Below are 15,097 nucleotides of genomic sequence, written 5' to 3' on the forward strand. Positions count from 1 at the left end.
GCGCTGTAAGGGACCGTGGTAAAATTCTGTTCTCACGTGGAACTTGGTTATATAAGATGTTCTGTGCCTGTCACGCTATGTCCAGGCAATACATACATAAATCCCTCAGGATCTTCTAAATCTGTTTGAGCTTACTTCTAGTCGTTTTGACTAATCTAGTCCAAGTCCAGTGATGTTTTCAGCATGAATTTGACAGATCCATTTGTGCCTTGGTGCAAAGCATTTTTTGGAGAAGCTGCCTGTGCAGAATCCCTCAGGCACAGTAGTAATGTAACCCCCTCCCTCTTTTCCGTTGTAGTTTTCACTAAACATCAATATCTGGACATATAACCCAGTCTTTAAATAAGCAATATTATATTTTAAAAATAGTATATAAAAAAACAAGCCTTTGAAGAATTAAAAGGGTAACTGACTTTTTATCTCTCGCTTTTAATTTTGTTACATAAACAAAAAACGATTATCTTTATTCATTCCATGGTGGAAATAAGCTTCCATTAGAAACCTTTCTCCGAGCAACCATGGAGTGAAAGAAAGAAGAAGAAAAAACAGAAGAAATGCCTAACTCTGATATAATTTATAGATCTGGGCCCGTATTCACAAAACATTTGATCTTACCACGAAGAGTTCTCCTAAATAGCTAGAGTTTTCTCTTAAAACCTATTCTCAAAACTGCATACAGCAGAGTAGAATAATCATGGCAGATAGTGAGACATTCAAACGTAAAAGAAAACCAAGAATAGCGGTTACTTCTTACCCAACTGGTTAATGAAAACAAGAATATAATCAAAGGAAATTTTGGAGTTGGGATAACCTCCAAAACCAAAGGCAATACCTCATTATCGTCAAATGTTTCTAAAATGTTTATGTTCCAAGGCAACAGCTTTTTTAGAATAGTTTGTGGCTTGGTCTTAGTGACTTAGGAATCCTCTTCACTACTCCTAACGTTTCACAGATTTAGGAGCTAGTTTTAGTGCTAAATGCTTTGTGAAATACTCTTTGAGCAAAAATGTAGGAGTCTTAAATTTAGGACTGACATGCTCATTATTTTTAAGATTTTCTCCTACATCGGCGAGTTATAAGCTACTTTTAGCCTTAAGATGTTTTGTGAATACGGGCCCTGTACTCCATTGATTTTCCACACATTTTTACTTGAAAAAGACCTGAATTTTATTCCCAGGCTGTCCTGATTAAACTTAGACTCAGTGGAATGTTTTAATTTGATACATTAACATGAACAAATTAGACATTTATGTCATCATAATTCTCTAGAGGAGCATCAGAACAATGAGTAATGTGAAAGAACATGGGCTGTTCAGACAGGCAATTAAAGCCTTTATGATAAACCCCAGTCTGATGTAATTCTTACCTCAGTGTGATGACAGCCAAAACAGCATATGGGATAAAGTCACTGGTGTCTCAGTAAAGCGGATTGTTGGGGTCAGTCATGCACAACTGAGATTTACTCAAGTACATCTAAAAAATGCAAACAGGGTAAACATACATATATACAAGACTAGTGTTTGCACAAGTTTCATCATTTGGCATTGATCATTGCACCATCTTTGTAGAGGTTTGTGGTCCAAAGGAAAACTGGTAGAAAGGTAAGAACAACTCCAAGTGTCAAGTCGGTTTCCCTGTGCATTTATTAAGTGCAAATAAAGTTGAAAAACATGGTTTGAAATGAGAAGAGACATTAAATCTTGTGTCTAAAAATGAATATAATGGGATAAAGCCCCTTTACAATCCATAAATCGCAAAGCATTTACAGTATGCCAACCCCATTGATTTTATTCACATATCCTCTTTATTAATTAAAATAAGGGTCACAGATGTTATATAAATTCTATACCTTTAAATCCAAACTCTTTGTTGGCACATACACAACAAAAAGATAGCTTTTCTGAAACACACAGCTTTCCGTTATGGGTTGGCATGCAATCATACTATCATTTCCCATGGTTAAACATCACACAGTACTGCCATACAACACACACAACCATTCGTCATTTGAAAGAAAGATCACTATTTTAGAAAATGTACTTCATATCTGAAATGGAGCTGGTTTGTCTGGTTAGAAAAAGCTACAGAACAGGGACTGCTTTGACCTGGATAATCATAAGGCTACTGGATTGTTAGAGCACCTCGACATACAGGGGTTGCACTTTCAACTTGTAGGTTATTGATTTAAAGATCTAAATTCAGTTAAGAATGGAAAGGTTCAGTTTTCTTCATAGTTTTCCTTTTTTTTTTTATATACACAAACATCAATGCCACATGGTTAAATTGGACCCTTTCTGTGAACTATAAGGTTGTTCTTCTCAAAATCAGTGCAAAGTAATGCAAATCGGAATGCAAAATCTTTAAGCACAAATTGAAAAAACAAGCTACTGTGGTATGTTTAGCATTTAACTTACATGCAGTTTTACATACCAATGAGGAATGGAAATACTGACAGAACTACGGTCTAAAGCTTTAATTTCTTTCCCCCTTTAAAAAAAAGGTAACCAATAAAACTTGGAAAAATGTGAGGTCAATATACTTGACAAACAAATGCAAAAATGCAATATTTATCCAGTAGCAAATTTCACAGCATGCAAATCAACTATTTTCAAACAGAAATTTCCTTGTGAGTTATGTTTATATTTCAACAAGGCAAAATCACTGACCCTGAAGTCAAGTCCCTTCAAAAGCCTTTCCTGCATATAACATTGTGTGCCATCATTTTGGAAAGAAACAAATCTTAGAGGCTTATGCAAAGAAATTCATATTCCTCAAGGGTTGTCTCTCTTGTTCAATATACTGTTCATGGTTTTGTTTTTATGCACCCACCTATTTTACATAATCAAAAATCTACATTCACTTGGTTCTGTTTGTCATTTCCTGCAGTGATTATATGGAGCAAGTTAATTCCACAATTTCAAGCCAAAGACTCAAGTGTTCATCCCTTTTTCATGATCAGGTAAATGCCACAGCCAATGTGAAATTACCTAACTTTACAGTACAAAAGCGGCCCTCGCTACTACTAGGTAAATCTCTGCAAAATTTGATACAAAGAGACATAACTAATGTCACAAGACACAACATAGCTCAAAATTGAGCCGCAATAGAGAAACATCTTAAAAAGAAAATAACTTAAATTTCCATTAGCATTCTCAAGAAGACAAAATGGGACTTAGTAGTTTCATGGACAGCGATTTTCCAGAAATCCCCCCAAAAATATGGCACATGGAAGTCATTTATTCTTTAAATATTACTTTATACCAGTCCTTGTGTCACCAAATGGTTTTTGTCCACCAAGAAAGTTTTTATAAATTCAGAATCTGGTTCACGTGGTGCACGGTACCCCACCAGAACAGTATCAAGTGATGACACTCCATCACCGAGTCCACACGTCTCCTGGGTAGGAGAATCAGCAAACACAAACCCCCACTGGGGGAAACAGCCTTCTGAGCAGCTGGGCATCTCCAACTCCCGACCCATAAGCAAAGACAGACACAAACACATGCACACTGAAGGACACAAGTAGAATCCTTCACTTCCACACAAGTCCTAGCGGTTTATGTCAGAGCCTCTAGTGCCAAGCTGGTGCCAGCCAACCCAGCGATGGCCCGGGGTGAGGTCCTTCAGTTGGATGATGGTTTCTCCCAGCAGGGTGTTCTCCCAGAATGCACCCTCGCTCAGTACCCGCAGGTGAATGGTTCTCTGCTGCAAATCACCACGTGGAATCTTATCATACACCAGCTGCCAAAAGAAAAGTCGAAGTGATGTCAGTTAAGAATCATCATTAAAATAATGTGCAACATGCCTGCCTGCTTTTTCCCCCATAGGAATTTTTAAAGCCTTTGTTAGAGTGTCTTTCTTCAGTCGAAAAGAAATTAAGATTTTTGAGGAAAACATTCCAGGACTTGGATTGGACTTCAATGGAGGCCAATGGGTTGAAGGTCCAAATTGCAGTTTCAATGCAGCTTCAAAGGGCTGATCACGATCCCAGCTAAGAAACTAATTTTCTAAAAAAAAAAAAAAAGTAACATTTATACACTTTTTAACCACAAATGCTCGTCTTGCACTAGCTCGATCTCACGCATTATGTAGTTACATCAGAAAGGTTACGCGTGATGCAGGCGAAAGCACTGACCCAGTGTTAACAAAGCGAACGTGCAAAGAAAGTCAAACACTCTTTACAAAAAAAAAAAGGTAAAACAATCTGCAGCACTGAAACTGCAATTTGGACCTTCAACCCATTGGCTACCACTGAAGTCCAATGTATAGAGAAAAATCTGTAATGTTTTCCTCAAAAACTTTAATTTCTTTTGGACGAAAGAAAGAAAGACATGAACATCTCTGATGACATTTTTAATCTGGAAGTGAACTAATCCTTTAATGGCTCTGAGGGATAGAACTACAATCCCATGAAGCATTGCAAATGACAAACAAATAAAAATTAATAAATAAATCACAAAAAAAAAACAATTCCTTATGAAGAAAAGATTTTTACTTTCGGAGCCCAACTGTTAAAAAACTAGTACCATCTAAAAGTGGTGTTTTCTCACCATCTCATTATAAGTGGGGTTGCATGTTCGCCGGGCTGCCTTGGTCTTCCTCTTGCTAGTTTTCTGCGGGTCTGGGAGGAGGTACAATTTGACGTATGGATCAGGATCTGTTCCGTCCTGCAAGGGTTGCTGAAGAAACGTCCATAACACATTGGTGAGTGCCAACGCAACCTTTTTTACGTGCATTATAAGCATATGCATATTAGTAACGTCAAACACTCACCAAACCTCTTATGTGCATCACCATAATGAAAAGCTTGTCACTCTTGTACAGAATCGAGAGCTTCACTTCACCTGCTACTGTACCGGGCACAGGAGCCCAGGACACATCTGGAGAAGAGGAACTGGATTTAGTGTGGATAAGTGTGTGTGTGTGTGTGTGTGTGTGTGTATCTGAATTGCAAGGTACACTAAAGGTGAGTCAGGTAAATAAAGTAATTGGATTTCCAGAGCTAAGACTGACAGAACATGAACCTGTTGAACAGAGACCTTTATCACAAATCAGATAACGTGACCGCAACAGCTGCCACAAAGCAGCTTTTACTCATTATGACATTTAATATGTAACTAGTTGTGATAAACTCAGGGAGTGAACTATGGATGCGTTTACAAAATGTTTGATGCCATAGACCAAGTAAGATGATCCACTTGCGAGGGACTACATTCCTAAATTATAAAGGCAGCTATACAGTATATTTACATATATATATATATATATACACCCATTTATACTATGTGAGAAAACACTGACATTTTAAAGACAGCATGCTGTTTATAAAATTAAAAATGTATTGTACCCAAAAGAATACAGATTAAAATAATATCTGGAAAATATTCACTTGTTTGACATACTGACATATGACATTTAATTCAGTGCGTTACTTGCCATTTATTTGTGAAATTTACTAGCATTTTCTTTTTCTAAGTATTATTTTTCAGTGCAGCACAACTTTATCTAAAGTGCAAATATAAAACTAGTGCTGTCAATAGAATTAAATACATTCATCTCATAATTTCTGACCAATATGTAGAAAACAGAATTAATTTGTAATATCATTTTTACACTATTTTTCTTGGACCCCAGTTATAAAACTCCTGCACAAACTCATATGTCAGTGCATTAGGCTTATGTTGTGTGATTGCATGCACATGGCACTCGTAGTTAAAGATAAAACCCTGACCAAGTACTGGGTGTATCACTTAGTCACAGACATGGTCACATGGACTGCAGCTGATTGGCCCATAAACAATTTCTTTACACTAACTCATGCTGATTTGCCGTGATGACAGGCTGAACTGCATGACCTTTGAATCCATCACATATGTAAGCATGTGTAAGGTGAATGATTCATAACAAGTGTATGTGGGTGTGTATAAGACAAATAAGGAAAATAAGCATACCTGCTGGTTTATTATGGAGAGCATTAACAACAGTTCCCACACTTCCTGCCCGTTCATCTCTTGGTAGAGGGTGAAAGAAGGTGTAGATCAGATCACACTGAAAAAGAAGAGGGTTATGTTACGTTACCTCATAAACAGGTACTAAAATAAGCAGGTGTACAGTCACAGTAATAGTATGGATGCCATGCAATCTGGTCGCATTCTTAACATGTACAGCACAGAGCAGAGAAAGTGAAAGTGTTCACCGTTTGGCAGCTGGTAGTGCCAGTTCTGCCTAAATACTGATATAGGCCTGTGGGTGGACTGTTTACAGACGACATGTGTCTGTTTTCACAGAACATGGACAATTTCCAAGAAGCATGCCAGTCAAACTGGAACAACTCGCATTAATTACTGCAAGCTGTACACATTCTATTGACTATTATAATTATTCAGAAAAGAAAAGGATGGTGATGTGGTCAGTGAATGAAAGCTTGCACTTCACAATATAAAGTTTAACTTTTATTTTCAATTGCACTACTGTTGTAAAGCTTGGGATAAGAAATATAAGAAAGTAATACTTTTATTCTTCAAGGATTAAACAAATTTAAAAGTTAAAACATGTTACAAAAAACAAAACAAAAACAATTTCAAATAAATGTGGTTGTTTTTAAACTTTCCATTCATCAAATCATATTATGCAGCACAACTGTTTTCAACAGAGATAATAATAAAAAAATGTTTCTTAAGCAGCGAATCAGCATATTAGAATGATTTAAGAAGGATCATGTAACACTGAAGACTGAAGTAATGGCTGCTGAAACTTCAGCTTTGCCATCACGTGAATAAACTACATTTTAAAATAAAGTTATTTAAGATTAGAGTTTGTAGTACTGTATTTTTATCAAATAAATGCTTAGTGAACATGAAATACGTTTTGTCAATCATACCAACCCCAAACGTTTGAACCTTAAAGGGGTCATATGATGCTGCTAAAAAGAACATTATTTGGTGTAATGAAATGTGTTTATGCAGTTCAAGGTTCAAAAAACACATTATTTTCCCCATACTGTACATTATTGTTTCTCCTCTATGCCCTGCCTTTCTGAAACGCGTCGATTTTTACAAAGCTCATCGGTCTGAAAACGCGAGGTGTGCTGTGATTAGCTAGCTATCCAGTGCATTGTGATTGGCCGAATTCCTCAAGCGTGTGACGGAAATGTTACGTCCCTTACCATACTGTGATGCCTGCATTCCGCTTCGTCCACGGTGAAAGCCGATCCGGCGATCGACAGCGCAAAGTTTAAGTATTTCCTCAGCGACCAGCACGGATCAGCTCTAGGCATGACGAAGCGATATCGTCCTCTTTTGGAAGGCCAAACAAAGTAGTTTCGCTTTCACAACGAAGCACACAGCGCCTTCACGACATGGCAGCAGGAACAACAATACTACAGCGAGAATAAAAGTTACGTCTTCTTTCTTTGCGTGAACATTTGGGCGGCGTTATGCAAATCTTCCCAGATAGTGACGTAGGTATGTGGTGGCGTGTTAGAACAAGCCGTTTTAGGTAGGTGTGGCTGACTCTTAACTTTTATAAAGAATATCTCTTTGGATTAGAGACTTTAGTCTTTGCAACTTTACAGATCTTCTTTATGCACCAAGAGCTTGTAACACTCCAAAGAGAAAGGAAAAATGGAAATCGCATCATATGACCCCTTTAATGTACATGGATTATGAGAGCAAGAATTATATATTAAGACCAATGACGTAAGCGGGGGTCAAATGTTACCTGTGCCACCTCTGGAGCAACATGGATCAAGTGCCAAACATATCCATTTAGCTCCTCTTTTCTCCTGTCTGCCAGGGCCTCGCCTCGAGACCGGCCAATCACAAAGCGGCTGGGGAAGCTGTTGGAACATTACATTAAGAGCGTAAGTAATTAAATGAAGAGCACTGCTACACGTGGCTTATGTATTGCCACTCAGCCAGTACTACATGACCCTGAAGGGGGTTATTTTGCAATAACTGGCTGGCTGAATATTACCATTGCTCAATACATTGATACAAACAGTACTGGGAAGAAATGTACAATGAACAGCTTTATAGACTATAGTTCAACATCTTTAGACTAAATATATCCACTGATAACAGAAACCTGCAGTAGTTTTCACTACAGTTAGGAGGTTTAAAAAAAAAAAAAAAAAAAAAAAAAATCAATGGGGAACAGCAACTGTTTGGTTATCCACATCCTTCAAAATATATTTTTTTGTGTTCAACAGAACAAAGAAACTCATACAGATTTGGAACAACTTGAGGGTGAGTAAATGCTAGCCGCGGAGCTAAAGCTAGTGAGCTTTTGATTTGATATAATTCACAATTCTGTCAGGTTTCCACACTGTACCTGGGTAGTTTTGAGGAAGGGAAAATGAGCTGCAGTTTACTGTGAAGTTCATGGAATTCCTCAAAGGTCCTTTGGACTAAAGTTGACCCCTGTTGAACTTCCCGCTCCACTTTCACAACATAAGACTGCATGAAAGGAAAAAATACATCAACACTGAGATGCATATAAATGGATTTGGGCTAAAATGCAGCAGACTTACATAGCCTTTGCTTGGAGTATAGGTTTTGATGTGTCTGCAAACAAACAGGCTGCGAATTACGCCATCACTCTTTAGAGTGTAGACGCGTGGAGCAAATGACAGAACGGGACGCTCCTCAGAGGATGCAAACTTCATTTGGGCCAGGTTATGGATGAAGAAGTTGAGCTTAGTAGCCACACTGCCAAGACTGGACTCGATGAGCCTAGAACAGGGGATCAGATTAAGATGACGGCCAAAAGACAGATGGATTTGAAGGACAATAATAACTGTTGACAGCTATAATTGCTAGGATGTTCTGATTGGTTGCAAAGGTGTTCCTGCTGTTTTGTTAGGTGCTTGCTTACTGGCACCAAAGGCAACACTCTATGGTTTCTGAGTTCTAACACTCTAAAACGACAGACATCAAGAGCAAATGGGACAAAGTCTCCAAGTTCTCACCTGGTGAAGTGCATAGTGGCATCTGCTTCTGATTCATGTGGTCTCAGAGCATCATAAACATATTTCAGATCATCCACATCAGACAACTCTGGTATCCCACTGGAGAGCATCTGCACACACATACACACACAAGGTTACAATGTCAGAGCAGAAGGACACAATGCAATTCAAATAAGCATTCAAATAATAGGCAAACAATAAAGCAAGCCAGAGAACCTTACTTAAAGTTCTTACTTCAAGTTTTCCTTTCTCTTTGGAGTGTTACAAGCTGTTCGTGAATCGATAAGATCCCTAAGGTTGCAAAGACTAAAGTCTCAAACCCAAAGAGATATTCTTTATAAAAGTTTATAAAAAGCTTCGTTTAAACACGCCCCCACATGTCTACGTCACGATGTGGGAAGATTTGCATAACGCCGCCCAAATGTTCACGCAAAGAAAGGCGGCGTAACTTTGATTCTCGCTGTAGTATTGTTGCCGCCATGTCATGGAGACGATGTGCGTTTCGTTATGAAAGCGAAACTACTTTGTTTGGCCTTCCAAAAAAGGACAAAACTAGAAATCAGTGGTTAAGTTGCATTTACAACACTGTTCCAGAACAGTTCAACCCAAATATTCAGATGTGAGCAATGCATTTTACGGAGGACGAGGACTGTTTCCTGGGAGAGTATAGCCTACAATGCCGGTGTTCTGACAAATAATGCTGACTCACAGACTGTAAGTACGTTTTCATATTTAAAGGATTTGCCACTGATGATTCAAACGCGAGTTTTGAGCAGTGTAGAGTAGCGCTTCTTGTTTGTCATTTCTCTGATTACAAATGCAGATATGGTTTTATGCTTACGCGGCGCGATGCAACACAACGCGTAAAAAGACAGTATAAGTCATTATAATCAGTAATTATGTCCCCACTGGATGCAACAAATGCCTCGTTTATAATGGGTTTTAATGTTTTTGTCTCGTCGCTCCGGGAAACGGCATCACAATATGATAAGGGGCATAACATTTCAGTCACACGCTCGAGGTATTCGGCCAATCACAACACACTGGATAGCTGGCCAATCAAAGCACACCTCGCTTTTCAAAATGATGAGCTTTGTAAAAATCTACACGTTTCAGAAAGTCAGGGCATAGAGGAGAAACAATAATGTACAGTGTGTGGAAAATAATGTGTTTTTTTTTTTTACCTTAAACAGCATAAACATATTTCATTACACCAAATACACAAAATAATGTTATTTTTTAGCAACGTCATATGACCCCTTTTACCTCAACTCTGTGGATACATCCTAAAAGTACAAACTAAGAAAAGTATCTGGTGTTATCTGTGAACTCACCAGGCCAAGCAGATTGAGAAATAAATGTGCATGTTTCCTAATCAGATTGTAGGCCTCACAACACAAGTCTACAAAGTCATGGAAACGGCTGGATGGCTTGTCACCTCCATTGATGACATATGCCATGTCAGACGTAAACACAAAAGGAGCCCGGTCCCTATAAAAACAAAAGATTAAAATCTGTCTTAACACCCCAGATCTGGTTTAGCTCAAAAACATTCTTCTGTTCCTTTGTAGAGAAGTAATATGAAACAGGTTTTTGCAGGTTGTCTACATTGTTCTGAGACAAAAACTGTTGCAGTGATCAAAATCTGGGGCAGAGGAATTCTTTTTCATGTTCTTTTTGTGCTCCTACCGTTTGATGTTGCCAAACATCTGTGCGTGCCCTAGGAACTTGCCGAAGTCAATGTGGAACATGTGTCCGCTGCTCTTCAACATGATGTTGTCATTGTGGCGGTCGCAGATTCCTAGAATGTATGTGGCCACACAACAACCAGCGCACGAATAGATGAAGTTTTCCACCGCCTGTGAAAAAACAACAAATCAACAGAATTAGTTTAGAACTAACCTCTTTTAGTCAGCAAAGCTATAAATCACCAAATGTGAAAACTAATTTCCATATCATTAGGACATGCAAAATAAACATGATGCAATCCAATGCAACTTAAGCAGGCATGGATCATTTTCACGTCATGGCAAAAGACCATGACGTGAGTTTGCACATACATAGTGGTTTAGCAAATGCAAATGTAGTGTGATGCTACTACAGAGCACAGCTGTACCTTTTCATATTCGTCCTCAGTGGGGTTGTGTTTCTGCAGCCAATCTGCCAAAGGCCGGTCTTTGAAGGAGCCAGTCACTCCATGCTCAACTTGGATCTTCCTCAGGGTTTCTGCATTGGGAATCATCTCTACCATGCCTAGACAAGGGCAAAGAAGTTTTATAAAATGACTTCCATTCACATCCTTAGAAAAAGTACACATTGTGTACAATTAAATCTCAGTCTAGATATTGTCTATATAGTGGGGTATATACATATAAAGTAGGAAATGACCCTAAAATGAATTTTAGAATGGAAAATACTGTAGTTAACATTTGGAGGATGGGCATTTACCTCTGCCTCGTCCAGTAGAGAAGCAGCGGAAGATCACCATCCTCATATCAAGTCCCTCTTGGATCCAGATCTTATTCATGATCCGAATTATCTGGAGCGTCAGCATGTCCTGCCGCAGGTCATCTCCAGACTGAGTGAGAAAACCCACGACCAAGAAAACATCTGAAAAACTGTTTCAATGCAGAACCAATGATCCATAATGTACAAAAACATGAGAAGGCGGTACCTTAAAGATGACGTTGATGTTGTCTCCTAAAGGATCCTGGTTCTGGAACGAGAGCTTGAGGGGCACTGCATTAGAGTTGAAGTAGGAGCAAGACTACATGAAGACAGAATGAGAGATACATTTTGTTTCTGATGTGTCAACAAGAACAATACAATGACCTCCACATGCTTGATATAGAAAGACACAACCTGTACCTGTATGTTGATGCCCTTGACTAGCAGGCCCGGGTTCAGGGGAAGTCGACAGGTGCTGTTCACAGAGAAGAACTGTTTGACCTCCTCCAGCCCCTCCCGGAGAATAGCCTGAACACCAGACAAAAGACAAACCACGGTTATTGCGTTGACCAGGCTGTCTGGAGAACATTAAAATGCGCCTTAGGGATCAACAATCAGTCTTTGGCACAGACCTGTTCTTTCAAGCTAAAAATAGTAGGAGCATTACAGCCATCAACCAAATGAGAAATTTAGAAGCCAGCTCTTTTTAGCTAATTATGTTTGTAGGTAATTCTCCTCTTCAGAAAACCCCCAAGGCTCTATTTAAATGTAGTCACATGATCACATGAGACATCTTTTACTCTTTAATACCACATTCATTTAAAAAGACGTTTCCTGTGATCGGATATTAAGGGGAGGCCTTATGATGAAGTCCTACAATTTTTGCAATGTTCACTTGATTGGACCTTCTGAAATAGATAACTGTTGCTATTGTTAACTAAACAAATCTAAAAGTATTTCAATTAATTAAAAAAATGTTTTAATTGTAGCGTCTGCGTAGGATCATGCATGAGCGTTGGACTGTTTATGGCTTAAGAGACCCCTTTTAGCCTTTTGACATTTGCATATAAATTACAGTTCTGGTCAGAGACTTTACGTTCGTATAGGGGTTTTAAATTGCCAGATGGTTCTTCGCCGCCAAGAAGATTTGAACCAGCCCCCCACTAGCATCCCCCAATCTGATTTCAAACACATTCCAAAAGAGCTGTAAATGGCCAAACCAACACACACACACACCCAAACTAACACACACACACACACACATAAAGACATTTCTTTATTTTAGACTATAATTAATCAGTTATAATTGTATCTGGTATATTGCATGTGTTGTTTGTACGTTCCCCTATTAGATTAGCTGAGTTACCACTCGTTATTTGTATTAGTTAAAGCCATAAAACACTGATATTCAGGTGTATGTATGTATCTTTGGTTTAATCTATTCCAAATGGTTGTTTCTTGGTATCAATGTTACCTGTTTTTCATTCCTCGGACAATGACGTACAGTATGTGATTGTGAAACACATTACATAATTATAAATGTTTCTATGACAGCTTACTCAATTAAATAAGTACTAAAATTAAAACTAAAAGTTTTAATCTGAACCCGAATTCTAAAAGAAAAAAGGCAAAAGCACATACAATGACATTTAAACTAAAATGAAAAAGAAAACTGAAAAAAAAAATCACAGCTAATGCAAGATCTTAAAAAATACTATAATAGTAAATAAATAATACTAAAATAACAATGCAGGTGTAAATGAGGAATTGTGAAGCTGACCTGTCTGGATGAAGGCGAAGAGTCTCTAACTCGCTGGGCCACTTTAGCCAGAATGTTGACCAACCAGCATTGCCCATCAAACTCATCCCTCAAACCACGACCAGAACAGCAGAGAAGAGCCGCCAACAGATACTGATACCTCACGCTAAACTGAGAGTCCTGAAGAGTATCTTTCAGCAACCTACAAAGAGACAGACAAACGAACATTGACTAAGTCCTATGACTTTTATCAGATTTACAGTGAGATTGCTTATTTCGCATAGGGAACATGTAATCTGCTATTAGGAAGCTTTAGAATGTTTCACATTGTGACATTTTTCAAGCAATTAAGCACCCATTTCTTATAACGGAGCCACACCCGCCTGGAATGCATCTACTATTACCTTTCTCATTTTTCAATGATGATTCTCATTACTTTACAGTATGTTTTCCTTTCTTAGTAAGACGTTTAAATTTAAATTTAATATAAATGTATTAAAAGCAATAATTTTTAATTATAAGGCAGTACAACATATGCTACCATGATGCATACATACTTTAAAAAATTTGAAAAATGAATATATACATCTTCATAATGTTACAGTAATAAGAGAATGTGTATTTTATTTGTAGGGAAATATTAGCTTAATTTTTCTGAATAAAGTCACCATGCAAAATCCTAATGTCATTTTTAATAATAATTATTCTTAATAAAATAATGTATTTTTCTCTTAATTTATTTATTTATTCACTTTTTAACGCCATGCCAGCATCAATGCTATTTTCATGGCGATCTCTGAATAAATTATACAAGGTATACAATTAACAAGTGTTATAAAAGTCATTTCAGATGTACACTAGACAAAAATTATAAAATACATTCAGGTGATACATTTTTAAATAAATCAGTTAGACACACCTCTGAATAAAACTGTTGTCTATTTATTTTTCTCTTAAAAATGACCTCATCTATACAGCAGGTGGAGCTGTAAGCTGATTTCATAGACACTCAATCAGTCAGTATGTGAATCTACATGTGCATGACTTTAATGTGTATAAAAATGATCCAGCATTCATGGTGCGGACAGGTTAATCTCATTACTATATAAGGAATCAAATCTCATCAGTTTATATAGACAAATCTTGAATGTGAGTGCACAAACCAGCATGACCTGATTTATCAGTATATGTGCTCTATATAAGGGCACTGAGTTTTTAAGTATAATCAGAGGGTAGAGGACACACCAGAAGAGGTAGTGAGCAATGCGCACATCCCCGATGGCCCTCCTCAGCAGAAAACGCACCAGGTGGCTGTCCAGATAACACTCGTACTTCAGCGCCTGAACAAAGAGAAAGTGTTAGAGAGCAGTTTGTTGGATGGGGTTGGTGGGAGAACAAAAAGGATGGGAGGTAAATAAGATAGGATATAGATCAAGGTCAATGGGAAAAGTATGGAATAGAGTAAGAGCATGAAAGGAAGTGAGATACAATGCCTTTGTTACCTGCACTAACTGAGGAAGGAAATCCAAAAGCTCAGGATCAGAGATGGAGTCCATCCACTGTACCGCGGTCCGTCTGCACTCCTGATCTGGAAACCTGGGACATTAAAGTCACCATGAAATCAAAATGGACATTTCTTTTTTTTTTTTTTTTAACGTAAATGTACTTTTATGGTGCTGTTTTGGCTTGTGGGCACTATAAAATGCATTTAGAAAATTTATATGAGAAATATCTGGGACTCTTCAAAACGGTTGATGGATTTACATGGTTTTGTGTTGGTCATTTATGGTCATTATCCAGTTCAAGCTGGTTTAGGTGGTTGATCGGTTGTGCTACCAGCCGGTTAGGTCGAAGTCAAGGGGACAGGTTCACTGAAAACTCTGTCATTTACTCACCCTAATGTTGTTCTAATTGTGTATGAC

At 38.0% G+C, this 15,097-nt stretch overlaps 1 protein-coding gene across 2 annotated transcripts in view; it reads right to left on the reverse strand.

The window, feature by feature from the left end:
* Nucleotides 1-2,250: 2,250 nt before the first annotated feature.
* The window catches only part of pik3c2b (phosphatidylinositol-4-phosphate 3-kinase, catalytic subunit type 2 beta), a 56,708-nt gene continuing 43,861 nt past the window's right edge, over nucleotides 2,251-15,097 (reverse strand). The window contains exons 17-33 of one of the 2 annotated variants that reach the window (XM_016241107.1): nucleotides 14,678-14,771; nucleotides 14,421-14,515; nucleotides 13,197-13,377; nucleotides 11,837-11,944; nucleotides 11,643-11,735; nucleotides 11,417-11,546; nucleotides 11,085-11,221; nucleotides 10,658-10,827; nucleotides 10,303-10,459; nucleotides 8,969-9,078; nucleotides 8,531-8,732; nucleotides 8,332-8,456; nucleotides 7,720-7,837; nucleotides 5,952-6,048; nucleotides 4,774-4,880; nucleotides 4,551-4,679; nucleotides 2,251-3,741 (exon numbers count right to left, since the gene is read on the reverse strand). In XM_016241107.1, the coding sequence (XP_016096593.1) occupies nucleotides 3,550-3,741; nucleotides 4,551-4,679; nucleotides 4,774-4,880; nucleotides 5,952-6,048; nucleotides 7,720-7,837; nucleotides 8,332-8,456; nucleotides 8,531-8,732; nucleotides 8,969-9,078; nucleotides 10,303-10,459; nucleotides 10,658-10,827; nucleotides 11,085-11,221; nucleotides 11,417-11,546; nucleotides 11,643-11,735; nucleotides 11,837-11,944; nucleotides 13,197-13,377; nucleotides 14,421-14,515; nucleotides 14,678-14,771 (2,245 nt within the window). In that variant the 3' untranslated portion in view covers nucleotides 2,251-3,549. The remainder of the gene's footprint in view (nucleotides 3,742-4,550; nucleotides 4,680-4,773; nucleotides 4,881-5,951; nucleotides 6,049-7,719; nucleotides 7,838-8,331; nucleotides 8,457-8,530; nucleotides 8,733-8,968; nucleotides 9,079-10,302; nucleotides 10,460-10,657; nucleotides 10,828-11,084; nucleotides 11,222-11,416; nucleotides 11,547-11,642; nucleotides 11,736-11,836; nucleotides 11,945-13,196; nucleotides 13,378-14,420; nucleotides 14,516-14,677; nucleotides 14,772-15,097) is intronic. The other variant, XM_016241184.1, reaches the window with a different exon arrangement.

This window comes from Sinocyclocheilus grahami, unplaced genomic scaffold, assembly GCF_001515645.1.
Source record: "Sinocyclocheilus grahami isolate Dianchi unplaced genomic scaffold, SAMN03320097.WGS_v1.1 scaffold3.1, whole genome shotgun sequence".
Classification (NCBI taxonomy): Eukaryota; Metazoa; Chordata; class Actinopteri; order Cypriniformes; family Cyprinidae; genus Sinocyclocheilus; species Sinocyclocheilus grahami.